Source organism: Oryzias latipes, chromosome 11 (genome assembly GCF_053564925.1).
Source record: "Oryzias latipes strain Hd-rR chromosome 11, Olatipes_Hd-rR_3.1".
Classification (NCBI taxonomy): Eukaryota; Metazoa; Chordata; class Actinopteri; order Beloniformes; family Adrianichthyidae; genus Oryzias; species Oryzias latipes.
The window spans coordinates 13,406,915-13,425,868 of record NC_136247.1 but is presented as its reverse complement, the minus strand read 5'-3'; the positions used below and the strand labels follow the sequence as shown (position 1 = coordinate 13,425,868).

Below are 18,954 nucleotides of genomic sequence, written 5' to 3'. Positions count from 1 at the left end.
CACTGTGCAATATTAGTATTTTAAAGCATTAATTGTTTTTTATAATAATGTGTACAGATGACAACTTTAGAAAATTGATGTTTAAATGAATATTTAAACATATAAAATTGAATTAAAATCGTAATTTTACCTATAAATTATTTGACTACAAATTTTACCTATAAATTATTTGACTACAAAAGGGGAAATTTAAATATTTAAGTAAAAAAACAACATTTTAAAATACAAACCTTTTATTAAGCATATTTGCCGGCCATAGTAAGTTGGTGAAGGTTCTCATTTATCCAAATGACTTGGTTGTAGTTGATCTTTAAAACTGATGTCGGTTTTAAGTTTAGACACCATGACTCAACTTCAAGATAGACATAATAGGTAAAACATAAATAAAAAAGGAAAACCAAACAGTTTTTTTTTTGAAAATTTAGCAGTAAAACCATACAAAAACAATGCAATAATACATGCATAACTCAAATATGTGAACAAAATTAATGCATATGAGAGGCTCATGTTTTCAATAAAGTATTACTTCTTGAAAAACATTTGGGACATGGGTCTTGGTTTAGGATTTAATACATATATTGTGTGTACATGAAAGTAGTTGCAATCTTTTTGAAAGACAATGCCTCCGCGTTTCACCGACAATGGATAAACACGACTAAACGGCCCCTAGTGTTTAAACAAAAGAATAGCTGACACCAGTGTTTACAATAACAAAAAGTCTCTAACTTTCAGACTTTTACACATTTCTGCTGATACACAGAGGATTCTCTTGGATTAGTAGTGCTGTTAGTGTTACTCCTGATACAGTCAATCCTAAGATAAATATCAAATGTATAGTGCATCATACACGTCATAAATAGTATCACTTTAGTACCACTGCACTAAAAACATAACAGAAGCACAATGATATCTATTTTCTTTCTAGAAGCAGCAAACAAGATATTTCTTACTTTGACAAAACCACAGCACCACAGTCTGGTCCTGCTCGGAAATAAAATCCCGTTGCTATTTCAAGTGTGACAGGTGCTGATGCGTGTGTAACAGCAAAGCTTATCTTTAAATAAACCCTTTATTCCTGCATTTCAGTCCCTCTAGCTGTACTGTTACCAGCACTGCTAATTGTCCAACAGGTAGACAAAAATGGTGAAGGAAACAAGAAAAAGTTACAAGAATTCAAGCATAAACTTTGAACTTTCATGTGGTTAAAAGAAAAAAAAATATGAAGGAAAGATATTGTCATTTCAATAGTGAGGTTCTTTTGTTTTAAAGCACATTTTCATGCATTTATACATTTTCTAAAAACTATTTCACGTAATAGAATAAAAAGTGGAGTTCTGATGTGTAACACAAGACAGGATCATTTACAGCGACAGAGCCAAATTAAACACCACAACCAGCAGATGAATCAGTGTCGGCTGCATTGAGGAACTTTAGCTTGAACACATTTTGTGAATTATTTAAGGTAATGCAGAGAAAACTGAGAACATTTTAATGGCTGGTATAGCAAGGATGGTGAGAGGGATTCCTGATAATGACCATCCATTTTTAGATTTAAACTTCCCTGAAGCAAAACTATCTTCAAGCATTTAGTTTTTTCTTTTCTTTGTGGCGACTAAGTTTGTTTCAGTTCTCTCAAAACAACTACACAAGTCCATCTTCATCCTTCATCTTTGGTTTCACACGTTAGATCTGCCTCAGAGCTGCTACAGTACCAGGGAAAAATAACACAAGACTTCTCAGTATAGTGATGCCTTTCTGAAGGACGGAAAAGTCATCAATGAGGAAAATCTGTCTGGAAAATGCAAATAGCTCAAATTAAAATGAAAAAACCAAGTGTCACGAACACTAAAGCTGTTTCAGTTGATGAACATGCATTATATACTTTAACATATTAAAGAGCGGCATAGTTTTGGGGCACAAGTTCTCGGTGCAACTGTTCAGCTAAAGATCCTGGAGCAAAAAGTGTAACAGATAAAAAGAGCATCTGGAAATGCAGACGGCGTAAAGAGCTGAATCCTACCGTACATTTTATCCTCTCTTCCATTTCTGCACAAAGCAAAAACTATTTTTCTAGACATGTCAGTAGGATTACTAAAAGACAGTTTTGTATTCATGTTTAGATTACATGTTCATGCTAAGATGCACTTAAGGTTTGGCAGCAAGGCAGCGGACAGGCAGTCATGGAAACATTAAATGTAAACAGACAGTAGTGAGGAAAAAAAACCTCAGTTTGCTGCAAGTACACAGTAAAAAAGGAGGGAAAACGCTCGACTTTGGTGGATTTCAATCTGACTTAGATGAGTAACGTAGACAGGAGTTAAAATATTGTCATTTAAATACTTTGTGTTGAACGTTTACATAAACGGTGAAGGTGTTTCTGACCAGGGAAACAAAAGGGAAAAGACTGCAGCATCAACACTGACATTGCCAGACTTTTAGAAAGAAAAGCTCATGAACCCATGAGAGGAGAGCGTGACTCTTACAACGACAAGACAGAAAACACCTGAGGTATACAGCTGCACAGAAGAAGAAAGACAGGGGAGAATGTGGAGCGGCTAAGACGATGGAAATATAGATCTGTCTGCGCACTTCAGTTCCTGGTTTCAGTTGATTCTCTTCAGCCGGTACGAGAAGTCACCTGCAGAGAAGAAGAGAAAGACATTTTATGGTGATTACTCCGTATAAATTAAACTCTGCTGCTCAGTATTGGTCCATTTGCGTTACCAGAGAGATGTTGACTCCCGTCAGCTTCTCCACGGCTTCGGGAAGGCGGGTCATGATGTCCAGCACCTCTCCTGACAGTTTTGCGGCGCCGATTTCCCCGGCTCCGCTGGACACCATGGTGATCTTGTGGGCTTGACTCAGAGGCTTGCTGATCTCCTCTGCCATCTGGTGTCCAGCAGAAATGACAACATTTTAAAACTAAAACACACTGACCTGATTTCCCCCCCCCGGAAAAGTAAAAAAAAGGAAGAAAAAGCAGAACTATCAGGTGATTTACTACAAAAACAACAAAAATTTAATAGTTATATTCATTCTATCCACTTTTATTACTTTCAGCCATTTTTATGTTAATTTTCTTAACAAAATGACCATTTCTCTCCATAACTGTCACACGGGTGACAGTTTCAACATTGTGAAGGGACATCTCTCACCAGAGGCAGCTTCTCCATCAGCATGTCCACCATGGCTCCATCCTTATATTGCTGGAAGGCCTCCGCCTTCTTCGCCATCTGCTCCGCCTCCGCGCGGCCCATTGCCTCAATGGCGTACGCCTCAGCTTCGCCTTTAATCTGAAGGTGAAAAACGCACTTCATGAGGCTTTTTGTTACACAAATGTTATTTAGTTCAAGTGTCACAGGAAAGAGTGTCATACGAAATGTAACGACAGGATTCCTTTTTCACACTACAGCCTTAAAATTTGCCCCAAAGTGCTGAATGTGACACCAAGTTTGAAAGTCCACTACATTTCTGCGCTGATTGGAGATCTGACTGGAAAAGTGACAACCAATGTGAGATCACATTATATGGCACTCTAGAGTTTATAAATGCAAATATGTGACACTGTGTGATAGAAAGAAGAACGACCTCATGGAGCCGCATCCGTCATTCCGGACACAATGTACTAAAATGTCTCTCCAGAGTTCAGGCTAAGACGATGTCTCTACAGCAGACAATCTCTCTGTTGAAAGAACAGCTACAGCAACTGTGGAAAAAGCCAGAACCGAATCCTCTTCAAATGTTCTAAAAGTTTCTTTACAACAAATTAGAAAGTAACTAAATATTTTTAAATGAGGATCATAGGACATAGCAAATTGGAAAGCAAGAAGTGTTTTATTGTTACTTCAGAATAAATCACCAGATTTCTACACAGTTAATGGTTAATGGTGTATCCTAATCCAGCATTTTCCTACCTTCCTTGAAGGTTCAAAGGGCTTTACAGCCACAGCCCCATTCATTCATGCACACACACATTCACACACTTCACTGCCAAACACTGATGCCAACCTATAACCACTAGCAGGAATGTGGGGGTTCAGTGTCTTGTCCAAGGATACTTTCACACATGGGTGGGAACCGAACCTTTGATCTTCCAGTCAGAGGTTGACCGCTCTACCTCAGCACCACAGCCATGAACTAATCCATGTAGTTTGTGGGTTAATCATGTCTTGGCTGTGACTCACCCTTATAGACTCGGCCTCAGCTTCTGCCTCCATAATCATCTTCAGACTGGAGAAACAGATCAAAGTGCAGACAGTCACCACATTATTAGACAACATCACTTGCTTCAAAAGTTCATAATGCAACCATGACACAAATCTTATCCGTAGAAACCAAAACATGTGGATACTTTGTTTGTTTTTTGGCCGCAGAGTGTGTAGGAGGCGATCAAGAAGCTAAAACTCACCGCTGAGCTTCAGCCAGCTTCTCCTGGCGGTAGCGCTCAGCCTCTGCAGGTTTCTTCACTTTGGCCTCCAGCTCCTTCTCCTTGCGGGTGATCTCCTGATCCTGCAGAAAGATCTGCTGGCTCCGCTCAACAACCTGGACCTGCATTCTCTCCTCCTCGATGCGCTGCTTTGTCTTTGCAACCTGCAAACAAAGATCGTTAAATATTTGTAGCTCTACCCATTTGGATTACTAAAAAATAAAAACATTAAATGATACAATATCAAAGACTATAGTAGTGATTTACCTGCAGCTGATAGGCCATCTCTGACTCCGCCTTCTTAGTGTTCACTTCAATATCATACGCTGCCTTTTTCAGCTCATAGTCTCTTTGGGCTTTCGCCATTTCAATGTCATTCTTGTACTGAGCTGATATTTTCTCCTGCATGGCGTGAGCCTCCTGTGGAGAGACGGAGGAGGAGGAGCAGAGAGGAGGAGAGTGAGGATCCACAGGAGAGAATCACAAAAACTGACTGAAGTCAGCAGGAAGCAAGCTGCCTGACAGATAGATGATGGGTGTCTATGTGCACAGTTCACACAAAGCTTGATGACTTCCGAGGAGCAAAGTGAATGTTTTCACAGTGTCTCACCCGGATCACAGCATCCCTCTTGTTCAGAGCTTCTCCAATGCGAGCGTCTTTCTGCACCTGTGCTGTTCGAGCCTTACCCAGCGAGTGCAGATAATCCTACACACCAAAGCAGAAGACAAGACCATAAGAAGAACCTTTTACCTTGTTCATTTTCGTTTGTGTCACACCAAAGACACACCTGGTCGTCATGGACGTCCTTGAGGGTGTAGCTGACCACGCTGATCCCCATGTTAACCAGGTCAGAAGAAGCCACTTTGAAAACCTGCTCTGAAAACTTTTTTCGATCTTTGTAGATTTCCTGATAGAAAAAACAAACAAAACCAAATTTCTTACTCTTCCAAGTCACAGGAATGAATCCACATTTTTTATTGAAAATGACCCCTCATTTGTGGTTTACTGTTGTCACCTATAGATCCCTATAGTGCTCCCAGATTTCATAAAAATGTTTTTTTTTGTATTTAAATTTGGTACAAAACATATCTCCATTTAGAAGATTTAAAAGTCAGGAAGAAGAAAAAGACTGAAATGAATTATAAATATTGATTCTTATGTCCATATTACATTCATTCATTCGTCTTCTAAACCCGTTTTGACCCTTTCGGGGTCCCGGGGTGCATGTTCCAAATATTACATATACAGCATTATAGGTCTTTGAAAGGTTCTGACTTTTTCTGTCTTGTTTAATAAGAATTGTTTTAAAAAATGCATAATTAAATCAATTTTCATTTAGTAATTGCATTGTGGATTCATAAAATCCTTAATCGATTTTTTGAGTTCTGCAATTTTATTTATCTGTTTTGTGCAAAAACATTTTTTCTGTTTTCTTTTGGTGCAGAAATGAAAAAGCTCATTAATGAAAGTTTGTTGTTTTCTCAGTTTAGATCCTGACTAGTGAGAAAACAGATTTTTAAATCAAACAAAACTGGATTTGGAATAGATTTTTATCAAACCAAATAATGAGTTTGAGTCCAAATCTACCGTAATTATTTTCGTATTTTGCAGGAATGATGGCGTGCTGATGGACCAGGGCTGAGAAACATCGGTTTGAAGAATAAAAAATGACAGAGCAGCTGCCTTGAAAAATGAAATAAACAAAAGTACAAACGACAATGTTTTGGAGGACTGCGTTGTCAAACTGAAAGCTGGATAGCTGATGGGGATTTTTTTATTTATTATTTTCTCCAAAAGATTCTAAAGACAAATAAGTTTAAATCTAAAAGTTTAACTATTCCTCCTTTGCTCATGTATCTAAAATCTTTTGGAGGGTGGTTCCAAATCCCTGATCCTTACCTCCACAGTCAGGTGGGCGATGATGGCCCGCTGGTGTCCCTCAAGAGTTTCCAATGCGATCTGAGCGATTTCATGCTCTGACTTTCCCATAAACATCTGGCAGGCTGCAGCCAACATCTGTTTATTCTGACCCTGGATCTTCATCTGTTCAGAATAATCACATGTCGGTTTGAAAAGCAGATGGTTATTCATGCCAATGACAACTGCATTCATAGGAAAGAATGAAGACAACAGTGACTGAGGGGAGAAGATTTCGGGCCCTCTCATGTTGTGACCTGCTGTTCTGCAGTGACTCATGCTGACCTGAGCGATCCCTGTGACAGAGATGGGCACGCCGTGACGAGTGTAGACCTTATCGCTCTTCACGTTCAGAGTCAGAGTGTTCAGAGAAATCCTGCAAGGGAAAGAGAGGATGCTGTTGAGCTCATGATTATTGATGGAGCATCAATAACTCTAATGGTGTGCAGACGTACCATTAGGCACATTTGTTTGTTTGCCTTAAAATATTTCTAAAATAATTTCCACACCCATTATTATTTAATTCTGTCATAAAAATTTACAAAAAAAATCATTGAAATGGGTTAGGACTACTGATGTATAAAGTGTCTCATCCTCCCCCATCCCTCTGCAGCAATGGAATATTCCATCAACAGCAACAGCAGGTTAGTGAGCAGAGACTCTTCGAAGAGATTAAGAAATAAAAAAGGTTAATTGAGCAGCTGAAAAAAGGAAAAGAAAACAATGAATTTGTTGCCCCACTTTCAAAAGTGGAGGAAGACAAAACAGTAGAAAAACCGAATTAAAGAAAATAAAGAGTCAAGAATTAGAAAAGGGACAGAAAGGAAAAGGTAAGGGAGAGAGGCAGTAAAATAGTAACTAAGTTTTTTATTGACGTCATTCCATAGTGTTGTGCTGCTTTATTTTTCCATCGTTCAAATATTTGTGTTTCATTTTCCTTCTTTAGTAAAAATATTGTATATAAAATACATTTATTTAACATTTAAATCGATTATAGGTTTTATAGACACAAATGTTTTGATTTGGATTCTTGACCCTTGATGCTGTCTAAAAGTGGATGTTTGACCCTATAGGCAAAGATTAATACACAGAGGGCCCCATGTTACTGTTTGCCCGGGGCCTCAAAATGTCTGCCGCTGGTACCATCAGAGAAACTAGAGCAACAGCTGGAGTATAGCCACAAGAAAGACTAAAGTAAGACGAAGAAGAGGTTGGGGTGTTTTTTTTTGTTTTTAGTTTCATTTGCTTGTTCAATGTGACAATATATTACTTTACAAAAAAAGCCTTTAATAATTTTGAGTTCCTACCTCTGTATCTGCTGAATGCACGGGAAGACAAAAACTCGGCCTCCAGCGATCATCAGCGGAGGAGAGCGACAGAAGCCTGGGAGGAAACAGAGACCAAGAAACCTGAAGTTAACAAGGTTGAGTGTCTGTAAACAAAATCTATTTCAAACTGTCTACATCTGCTCCCACTACAGAACTGTAGCTTTTAAAATAAAAAACAACAAAATCTTTTGAGGAAAAAAATGAATCCATCTGACATCAAGATGATTTTAAAACAGAAGATACTTGAATGAATAAAACACAGGGATGAATCCTTTAATCTTATGTGAATATTTGCTGCTTGTTTTGTTCTTGTTTGGTTCCTCCAGACAGTATTGGTGTTACCTGACACCACCATGGCTTCATTGGGACCGCAGGTGTAAAACATGTTTGCTGATCCTCCTTCACGCTGTTCAAAGAAAAAAAAATAAAAATATGTTTACATGGTGTCCTTCATATTGAAAGCTCCTCCTGGCTGCTTTCTGGTCATTTCAGTGAGGAGGCCCTCCGCCGTGGATGTTTGACAGCAGCACAGGAAGAGGGAGGGGGGATGGAGACCAGAGCAAACTAGAGGAGCTGGAATCTAATTTACGCAAACGCTGCGCAGTCTAACCTCCACGGAGTGCTGAGAAAATAACCGAAAACCCACGCAAACCAGCTTCAGTTCACGGAGCAAAAACCATCAAACAGTAGCTCCTTTACTGCAGGCTCACAAAATAAGCTAAGTTAGTTTATCCTTTGATTCGATCCGAAACACTTGATTATTGCGATCTATATGAAATGCAAGGAAAAAGCGGGATTTTGAACGCATGCGCACCGACTACGAAGATAAATGGGGGGAAACGATAAATGGATGAAACAGTACCTTTTTGATTAAATTGATGAATTCGTTTCCCCCGATAATTTACGTTAAACCCAAAATGATGCGGTGGTCGGGAATAGGACTGCGCCTCAGCGTCTGCTATCAACCTAACGGCGAACGGCTGCCATCTAGCGGCGTGGTGGGGATATGTCATTGTCTGTTAAAAATGACTGTTCTCACCTTTGGACTCCTTTAGTTGATATTTGTGCTATTACAGTACTGTATTATTATTTTAGATTAAATAAATAAATATCAAATTAATGTAATGCAGAAAATGGATTGGGCTGCATTTATGTTGGACCAGAGTTTGCTCCAAATGAAGACATTCTCTTTGCAGGACTTCAGAGAACAGTTTGTAAAATGCATTCATGCTTTAACACATAAATACATGATAGAATATATAATCATTACTTTCTCACCCTCCGTGGGTGGTTTCTCAGCTAAGCTTGGGTCCTCTACCAGAGGCCTGGGAGCTTGAGGGTCCTGCGCAGGATCTTTGCTGTTCCTAGCACTGCACTTTTCTGGACACCAGTCACTTTCACCTTCCGAGCCTTCTCCTTTTCTTCCTAGAGTCCCCTGATTTTTCTTGGATGTTCATCCCGAACAGTGGCTCTCAGGCTCATTAGTCTTTGGCCTCCTTCCTTGCGGCCAGTGTAAAGTCTAATGGATGGATCCCTATATTCATATCTTTATTGCGTGTTTTGAAGTATCCACTCACTCCTCATTCTTTGCATGTAAATAGGATTACTTGAGTAGGCGCATTAAAATAGGACCCTTTCATATGTTCTCATATCTAGTACATTTTTGTCTTGTTACAGTAGCCTGTCAGGGTTTCATTACTTAGTTGCAGGTTACAGTTATTTAAAATGCCATATCAATAACATTATTCTACAGTAATAAACACCATGCAGACTATAACACAATGTTTTTTTAGCATGCACATTAACTATTTCAAGGTCACACTGCTGCAATTTTGTCTAAAAAGTCCAAATACGGTGTGATTCTTCCATCAATACCAAGAATTGAATTGTTTTCTTTCTTTTTCTCTTTCCCTTTTTTGTTTTTACTCATTTTACTTTTTAGACATATAAATTTTTGTTAAAACACTAAATGCAATTTTTTAAATTTTGGATTTACTTTGTATGATAGGTCACAATTCTGATCAACATAAGAGGCCTAAACAACAACACTAAACAAAAGCATCTGTTTATATTCATTTGCAGTTATTTATTTAGAATTCTAAAAACTGATTTAAACACAAATCTGTCCTTTTCTCTTCTATTCTCTTCAATTCTCTTCTATTCCATTTTAATTCTATTCTATTCTATTCTATTCTATTCTATTCTATTCTATTCTATTCTATTCTATTCTATTCTATTCTATTCTATTCTATTCCATTCTATTCAAGCTCCAACAGGGCACATTCACAGATCCCTCCCTATCCTTTTCCGGCCCTTGCCGTCAAATCACGGAAACCCCTCGCGCGAGAAAGAACCAATGAGAATTGAGGCCCTGAGACAGCAGCCAATCAGCTGCTTAAACGCAAAATATGCCCCGCCCTAGACATTTCTGTGCGCCTGTTGGCCTGTCTGTGACTACAGCGCTTGTTCAGTCAGATCAGCTGCTCTGTGTTTCCTCTGTTAAAGTTAATCTCCTAACTAACATCCATCATGAGGGAAATCGTGCACATCCAGGCCGGCCAGTGCGGGAACCAAATAGGTGCTAAGGTAAATTATTCTAGATCCAACTGTTACAATTTCAAGAAAGATTTTTTTAACCCTTTATTGAAACAAAGAAACTTGTTAACATTAGGTCATCCTTTTTATTTATTGTAATTTTTGTTTAGGAAATGAAAATAATTACAAAAAACATGCAGACTTGATGATCAGTTTGTTTTGAAAACGGAAGTTTTGTTGTTTTTAATCCAGATTTAAATTTGCTTTAGGTCCAAACCAAAAGAATGTGCGTATTCAACTTTTTAAAAAGTAATTTTACTCCTCAAGATTTGCAAAGCTTGACCAAACTGAGAATGAAACAATGAATCTGTTCAAATAGCTTGTCATGTGTTGGATTATAAATATTAATGAGGGAATTTATTAAATTTCCGATCTTCAATTCACAATATTTAAATAGTATTTTATGTTTCCTTCATACCATGAGACTTAAGGCTATTGAGCATAAAACAGTCAGACATTTGGTGAAACTGTGACTCTCAGCCATGATGAATGAATGGGTCAGACTCAGAGGGCCAGCTGCTGGCCTGTCTGCTGGCTGCGTCTTTGTCTCTGAGAAAATGAAGGAGGCCTGGCGAGAAAAGGTTAAATTTGCTGAGGCAGAGGAGAGGAACGCAGCCGGAGGAGGTTGAAGAAGGGGGGAGATAACAGTGGCTCAGTGTGTATCTGAAAGCCCAGATGAGGTCATTTAAATGGGCCCTCTTCCTCTGCGTGTGTCACATGCTCACGCCCTGAAGCAGGGCTCAGCCTCAAACCCTGCCACACAATAAATCACTTTTTTCCTGTTTGCCAGCTGTTTTGCAGCTCTATTTATCATCTCCATAGCATAACAACTGTAAAAGAAGTGACAAATGTTGGATGAATGTAGCTGATTGTATAATATAAACGTTAACTCTCACCCTAAGTTTCCCTTGATGCTACAACATATGGAGAGATTCTGCTGCTTAACGGCCTTGATCAATGAAGACGAGTGTATTTTCAGAGGATTTAGTGAGCCTGAGGTCAGGAACATTTCACATTGGATTAACTGCCTGAATCCACCCGTTTACACAATCAAGCCAAAATCTTCTCAGCCCGTTTATGTTGGAAAATATCCCACAGGAGGGACTGAGAGGGAGGACGAATTGATGTAACTCATTGTTGTTGTAAGAAAGGAGAAACCCAAAACGGAGTCAATTTCCTCTCGCTTTTCTTTTGAAATCATCTTTTTTTGAAGGATGGGGTGAAGGGTCAAGATGATTTAATCCACCAGCTTGTTGCCATAAGGATGACAAGATTTGAATGAAGGTGCCCCAGAATATGAGCTGCTGAGCCTGGGGGTCGCACCAGATTCCTGGCACAAGGGCGATATTTTAAATGGTCAAAGCTTTGAGTCAGTCTAAATGTGGGTGGGGTGGGTTACTGGAGACTGTTCTGGGGCATGAGGCTTAGTTGTGATTAAGATTAAATGACTAAAACATTTGGCTCTCATTCTATCTTCTTTCTGGTAACCTGCTGTGCCTGCCCCCCCCCCCCCCCCCCCCCCCCCCGCTGTCATGCACACTCAGAGTCCATTGTACAGATTAAGGTCAGCCGACTGAGCTGGTCTGACAGTCTTTGCTCTCGTCTGAACTGTGTTTGGCGTTGGAGTCTCAGTCTGTGATGTTGGAGGTGACTGGAGTCTTTAAAGACTTCATGAGGCTTTGCCTGCAAACTCCTAACCTGCATTCTTGAAGCTGCAAGACTAGACTGTGGGGTCGACTGGGAAAGTCCAGGTCATTAGTAGAAGTGTATTTCATCCTTTTTTATTTTCTATGCTTCCAAGTCTAAAAATTCAGATTTTGGTGAATCTTTACTTCACATACATTAAACAAAACACGCATTAATGTTTACTAAACCTATAAAAACCTGTGCTTATCTGTTTTTGTGGGTACTAATCCAAACAATGGCCCCTGAATTTAAAAAAAGGGTTTCATGTCTACATAAAATCTCCCAATTTCAGTATTTGTCTTGTATAAACACTGAACTTTTTTAAAGATGGCAGTAGGTAAACTTAGATATGTGATCAGCCCTCCGGCTGTTGCTGCAATCTTGTGATTCCTGAGGATTTTAGTCTCCAGCCTTTAACAAAAAACGGTGTCAAACATAAATAAACATTAAAATAATAGACTTTTCTGTGTATAATAACACTTTTTTAAATCACTGAGGAAGTAGTTCTGACAAAACTGTGACTTACAGTAAATAAAAAAGCTCCATTGTAGCCTTTTTAACATTTTTTAACTTTCTTTTAAGTGCTGTTCCTATTGAGGTGTTTGCTAGTCTACAGTAGATCTAGTCAGTTAGATCCATCATCCTCCCTCTAAAGTGACAGATCCCTCAAATGATCCCATGTTGAGAAATAACGTGACGACAGTTCACCTCCTGCGTCTACATCTCAGCTTTTGCTGTGCGTGAGTTTCATTATGAAACGTATGTGGTGCTGTAATAGTGGTGATAGTTGGAAGAAAGTTGACAGACTGCAGCTGCTGCTAAGAAGGCTCCTCTTCAAAGAAAGACTTCTTTTACTCGTTTCAAACAAGCAGGTCTCTCAAAAAGGCTGCTGCTCTCCTCAGGTGGTCTTGTGACTCCGTGTTCTCAAGTTAGCGTGTCCTCCTTTGAGGCACAGAAGACTGCATTTTCCCCCAAACTCACTTGCAGTTATAACCCAAGACACAAAGAATTCCCCTTCACCAAAAGATGTTCTGCTGTTAAAAATAAATCAAGTTTTTCTTCTGTGACCTGGGTTTTTCTTTTTTCTTTGAAGTTCTGGGAGGTGATCAGCGATGAGCACGGCATTGACCCGACAGGAACGTACCATGGCGACAGTGACCTGCAGCTGGACAGGATCAGCGTGTACTACAATGAAGCCTCGGGTATGTAGTTTGTGGAGTTTGATGCAGCTGCAGTTCACAGGTTTAAGCCACTAACTGCAGTTAAAGGTGATGGTAATTTCTTTTTAAATATTTGAAACAATAAAATATATTTTCTAAAGGTATTTGTCCAGCTTTATGATTGGTGTGAGAAACATTTTTCTGAGTTTTATTTTTTATGTTTTTACTTGATCTAAACAAAAGATGGGCACATGGTTATGTATCAAGTTTGATTCTTATCAATTGAATTAAATCTTGTGGCAGCTCAGTTTTCTCAAATAAAACAAAATAAATCTGGTTTTATGTTTTACTGAGAGCTCTGAAATTTCTAAAACATTTAGTTGACTTTTTTTTTAAAATCAAAACTTAAATCTGAAAACAAAAACCCCAGATCAGCTGCAAACTCAAAATACACCTTAAAGCACCCCCTTTTCTGTGATCCACGAGTCCATCTAGTGGTCAAAAGATGTATTGCACACCAACTCCATTAGAACAACAGAACTCTGTGACGTTAGCTCTTCACCAGCTAGAATATCAGCATTTAGCATAAAGTAAGTCAAAATTAATTTATTAAATAAAAAATACCAAAATGATTTTTATTTAAACAGATTATTTCCTTTTTCGCCAAAAAGTCTATATGACTTGTTTTATTTTGTTTTTCTTTTAAGCACTTGTGCATTTTTCCCTTTTTCTCTTTGAAGATTTTTTGGTTACAGTTTTTGTTAACCTGATTGGTGTTTGTGTGTTTGCAGGGGGGAAGTATGTGCCCAGAGCCATCCTCGTGGACCTAGAACCGGGCACCATGGACTCCGTTCGCTCTGGACCTTTTGGGCAAATCTTCAGACCTGACAACTTTGTCTTCGGTAAAAGAAATTTGTCTCTGAAATTTACGCTCCAGCTTTGTGCTGCTTTCATCACCTCCTTTTCTTTTGACAAATAGTGCTCTTCAACCACACGTGATAAAGGCTTTCATTAAATGACATCATGAAGCAGTGCGTTGTCTTAACTCACTGACAAAACTTTAGTTTATTTTCTCTAGTGAGTTAAAAAATGTAACTATTTGTGTAAACGTTGGGTCATAATCTCGTTTTTCTTTATTTTTTAGGTCAGAGTGGAGCTGGAAACAACTGGGCCAAAGGTCACTACACTGAGGGGGCGGAGCTTGTGGATTCCGTCTTGGACGTTGTGAGGAAGGAGGCGGAGAGCTGCGAGTGTCTGCAGGGTTTCCAGCTCACGCACTCCCTGGGTGGAGGCACCGGCTCCGGCATGGGAACCCTGCTCATCAGTAAAATCAGAGAGGAGTACCCCGACCGCATTATGAACACCTTCAGCGTGGTGCCTTCCCCCAAGGTAAGCCGAAACCTGGTCACATGACGGTGACATAGTTACATGTGACATTGCTCCATAGCAGTTTTTTCTTTTCCTTGTTTTTCAGGTGTCAGACACAGTGGTTGAGCCGTACAATGCCACCCTGTCGGTCCACCAGTTGGTAGAAAACACAGATGAGACCTACTGCATTGACAATGAAGCTCTCTACGACATCTGCTTCCGCACTCTCAAACTCACCACGCCCACCTACGGAGACCTCAACCACCTGGTCTCAGCCACCATGAGCGGCGTCACCACCTGCCTGCGTTTCCCCGGACAGCTGAACGCCGATCTGAGGAAGCTGGCCGTCAACATGGTCCCCTTCCCTCGTCTGCACTTCTTCATGCCTGGCTTTGCCCCTCTGACAAGCCGGGGCAGCCAGCAGTACCGCGCCCTGACGGTCCCCGAGCTCACCCAGCAGGTGTTTGATGCCAAGAACATGATGGCGGCCTGCGACCCTCGTCACGGCCGCTATCTGACCGTGGCTGCCGTGTTCCGCGGCCGCATGTCCATGAAGGAGGTGGATGAGCAGATGCTGAATGTCCAGAACAAGAACAGCAGCTACTTTGTGGAGTGGATCCCAAATAATGTGAAGACGGCGGTCTGCGACATCCCGCCGCGGGGCCTCAAGATGGCCGTCACCTTCATCGGCAACAGCACCGCCATCCAGGAGCTGTTCAAGCGCATCTCTGAGCAGTTCACCGCCATGTTCCGCCGCAAAGCCTTCCTGCACTGGTACACGGGCGAGGGCATGGACGAGATGGAGTTCACCGAGGCCGAGAGCAACATGAACGACCTGGTGTCAGAGTACCAGCAGTACCAGGACGCCACGGCCGAGGAGGAGGGCGAGTTCGAAGAGGAGGTGGAGGAGGATGCCTAAACCAGACAAGAGCCAAGAAAACCAGAAAATCTAAAAACAACCAAAAAAAAGTAAAACATTTTTAAAGATGTAGTGGGTTAAAGGAGGGCAGCGTCTGAATCTGATAAAGGAGGGAGATGAAGGCAGGACGACAAAGAGAATGAAAACATGACCAAATTAATGTGCCATGATTTATACTTTTAACATCATGTAGGCCCCTCATGTAGGCACTTTAACATTGGGAGTTGGGTCATCTAGACCCACTAGACAGTGCTCTGAACCTTTTTTCTTCAATGATTTGTGATCTTCACTGGTGTCCATGGATTACATGAAATCTTTCCACCTTTATCCACCTTTGTCATGGTAGGGAGAACACGTCAATGTGAGGGTGGGGTCATCTAAGATAGCACAATGGTTACGTACAAAACTATTAACTCTTGCTGAAAAAAATGCTCAATTGTCTCTGTTTAACACTTTCCTTAAGTTTACAGTAACCTTTAACTATAAAATGTAGTAAACATCGATGGTGTCAGGAGTTTCTGTGAGTAAATAATCACATTAAAAAATGCACTACTTCTCACACAAACAAAATCGACAGAATGCCGTTTGGTAAACAGATTGCGTCTACCAAACACTCAAAGTTCTGTTGGATTTTCACCATTTTCTTCCTGTCAACATGATTCAGGAAAACAAATGCATAAAACAATGATTTTTACATTCGAGCTATATTATGTTCCTGTGTGCCATATAAGGTGACATGTTTCATGGATCAGTGGGGTTTTTGCCTTTTCTTTGGATTTCATTTGATTTAAAGTAAAATTTAAAAAACACATTCAAAGTTCTTTTAAATATTGAAAACTTATGTTTGCTAAGATTTAGATTTTTAATCTTTTCCTACACCTCAGAAAATTAAACTTCTTTCAATTAACTGTGAATTCAAAATGCAGATTCCTTAATATTGTCAATAAATTCAACAGAAATATGCTTCAACAACTTGATTATTAATGCTTTTTTCCCCCTTTTGCTCGTGCTGTTGTGAGGTTATGGTTAGAAAGATGGAAACAGGGTCATGTTTGCACAAAAGCTAGTAAATAGAAATCCTTTCACTCAAAGGACAAATCAAAAAAAATCTTTCTTAGTTGTTTCATTTAAAACCCCACTTTTATTCTACCTCTTTTTTGGTCAAATTAGTAGTTAGAATAACCAGAACTAACGGCTTATTTAGTCAAAGCAAATATCAGTTTAACTTCAAGAGATTCAGAGTTAAAGTCCACATCTGCAGCTGTGGGGTTTTTGCTCAGACGCCAGCAAACGTGGTGAGGAAATCCCTGCTTTCAGTTGGTCAAACCATTGTGAAAACTTTATTCTCTATGACTGACTTTCAAAACAGAAAAACAGACTTTGCATGGGAACATCAGTGCTTTTGTTAGATTGGTGTTTGTGTTTACTGCTACATTTGCTAGAGCTCCGTTTGTCTTTGAAGCAAATATGCGAGTAAATTCAATAACTATTAAAACCTGAGATAACATTAATACTAACATATAAATGTAAAAACAGTTTAACATTAAAAGAGGCATCTTTTTGAATTTCAATCTCTTGATTTTTAGAAACATCCACTAATAAAGCACTTGAGTCTTTTATAAATCTTGTAATTCATTTCCATTATAACAGCAAACATTTTGGCGCAAATGTTTTTTTAAAAAAAAGGGGTCCTTGAACCAAAAATGCAAACACCATTTTATAGTTGTTTTGTTTTATGAAATGTTTATGTTTAACTGCATTATATCAACCTGTGAAATATTTGCTCTGAGCCAATTCAGTGTTATAATCTAAGATTCTTTCAGGTCCTTTGTTTCCATTCGCTTTTGTCATTAAAGGAATTCCATTCCTGTGTAAGCATTTTATTTGTGCATGAAACATGAAAGAAATAAAAGAGAATTTGTAGAAAAGACAAAATTGGTGTTTGTCATGTTTAATGTAAACAAGTTTTGATGAAAAAAATTGTTAAAAATGAAATTAAAGACCAACAGTAATTACAGTATACATACTTTTTTGTTTATCATCAGTCAAAAGGAAGTCGTTAGATTCAATTTAATCTATATAATGCCAATGTTGGCATTTTATTCCATCTTATGAATCAGTTTAATTATAAATCATCCAAACAACCATAACGCCAAATAATAATGCAGCCTAACTTAAATCTAATACTCTAAAGGAACAGACTTGGAGAAGACATTTAAAAGTCAGTTTCTAATTTCTTAATGGATTTTAGAAAAACTTATGTAAATGTAGTGATAAAAGCAAATTCCTTGATTTTGATTGGTTAAATCACACTGATTGGAAGCAAAAGACATGTCCATGTAATTGTTCTGCTTTTCTCTGTGTTTATGCTATATGTGTGTTTGATTTCTCACCGCAGCACATTGATACATCGATCAATGCAATTGCTCCAGCTTTTGTGGGTTGTTCTATTTTTTGAAAACAACATAAACCATCTTCCATACCTGCCTCATCATCAGGTCATGGGGCTGGGGGTGCTGTCCATGGGGTTGTAACTGGAGGGAGCCCAGAAAAAAGTTAGAGAACAGTAACAGGTCAATGTTACAGAGTCACACAGAAAATCAACCACACACACTGTTGTGTTCACCTATTAGCCAATGAAGTGATTACTGAAATAACAATGATTATGATTAAAGTAATAATAGGAGTCAATTCATTAGGTTTGACTCATACTGGTCACTACATAACACAGAAAACATGTTTTAAGACATGGGGGTGATGGGGGGCAACTCCTGCACAAAAATCTAGGGATTTTATTCATTCAATTTGTAAATTATTCGTTTTTATATTTCAAATGAATTTCAAAAGATTCAATAATTACCTAATGATTTGGTCAAATAAAATTAGTAGAACTTGGAAATGATTTCACAACATGAAACTGTGTAAATTGCACAAGCTTTTAGTTAAAGTACTAAACCCAGAGATTTTCCATTGAAACACAAACAAGTCTATTTAAGGATGAGATGGGAAAACAATGATGAAGGCAAAAGATCAGAGCAGATGGGTTTATTTATTCAATAACGTTTCCCAGTGTGACTTTTGTTTTCGGTGACCTTCTGCAGTAAATATGAGCTTCTCCAGCCTCCAACACAAAGCTTCAACAATTTTACTTTGAGATGATTTATTGGTTATCATAAAATTCTTAGATTGCACAATAAATAAATAAACGATTCGCTTTGTAAAAGACCTGCAGCATGACTCAAAACAATAAAAAAAACAGCATCGACTTGCAGCTGCAGAATAGATCAGGACCTTGGACAGCGACAACATACATAGCGAGGCAATTTAGTGCCATGGACGAATCGGAAAGCTATGAATAATAAAATAAAGAGCTCGGACAGCAGTTCCATTAGGTTGTCCATTTCAAGCGCTTTCTGAAAACGGGATTTCGTGTAAACGTGCACATTGTCTGAGTACTCTGTCTTGCTTCTGCATCGACCTGAATAAATGTTAAAACATGTTAAAACAACAAAAACACCATTTTCTTTGGAGTGGGTTTAATTGAGTTAAATACC

The 18,954-nt window shown here is 39.0% G+C and overlaps 2 protein-coding genes across 2 annotated transcripts; one reads left to right on the top strand and one right to left on the bottom strand.

The window, feature by feature from the left end:
• Positions 1-552: 552 nt before the first annotated feature.
• Positions 553-8,671, bottom strand: flot1a (flotillin 1a). The gene is made up of 13 exons (XM_004074270.5): positions 8,535-8,671; positions 8,015-8,078; positions 7,652-7,727; positions 6,630-6,720; positions 6,327-6,470; positions 5,215-5,334; positions 5,037-5,132; positions 4,694-4,846; positions 4,409-4,590; positions 4,185-4,230; positions 3,156-3,293; positions 2,725-2,889; positions 553-2,638 (listed from the first exon to the last, which is right to left on the bottom strand). The coding sequence occupies exons 2-13, from the start codon at positions 8,055-8,057 to the stop codon at positions 2,618-2,620; spliced, it is 1,275 nt and encodes a 424-aa protein (XP_004074318.2). The 5' UTR covers positions 8,058-8,078; positions 8,535-8,671; the 3' UTR covers positions 553-2,617.
• Positions 8,672-10,097: 1,426 nt separating this feature from the next.
• Positions 10,098-17,335, top strand: LOC101168223 (tubulin beta chain). The gene is made up of 5 exons (XM_004074067.5): positions 10,098-10,258; positions 13,047-13,155; positions 13,905-14,015; positions 14,258-14,502; positions 14,588-17,335. The coding sequence occupies exons 1-5, from the start codon at positions 10,202-10,204 to the stop codon at positions 15,398-15,400; spliced, it is 1,335 nt and encodes a 444-aa protein (XP_004074115.1). The 5' UTR covers positions 10,098-10,201; the 3' UTR covers positions 15,401-17,335.
• The last annotated feature ends 1,619 nt before the right edge of the window (positions 17,336-18,954 follow it).

Bases quoted from the DNA above. Each gene is read 5' to 3' on its own strand.
- LOC101168223 (XM_004074067.5), top strand. From the start codon at position 10,202: ATGAGGGAAATCGTGCACATCCAGGCCGGCCAGTGCGGGAACCAAATA. The intron at 10,259-13,046 runs GTAAATTATTCT...TTTTCTTTGAAG, and splicing joins GGAACCAAATAGGTGCTAAG to TTCTGGGAGGTGATCAGCGA. The intron at 13,156-13,904 runs GTATGTAGTTTG...GTGTGTTTGCAG, and splicing joins GTACTACAATGAAGCCTCGG to GGGGGAAGTATGTGCCCAGA.
- flot1a (XM_004074270.5), bottom strand. From the start codon at position 8,057: ATGTTTTACACCTGCGGTCCCAATGAAGCCATGGTGGTGTCAG. The intron at 4,847-5,036 runs GTGAGACACTGT...GTCTCTCCACAG, and splicing joins AGAGGGATGCTGTGATCCGG to GAGGCTCACGCCATGCAGGA. The intron at 3,294-4,184 runs GTGAGTCACAGC...TTTCACCTTCAG, and splicing joins CTGAGGCCGAGTCTATAAGG to ATTAAAGGCGAAGCTGAGGC.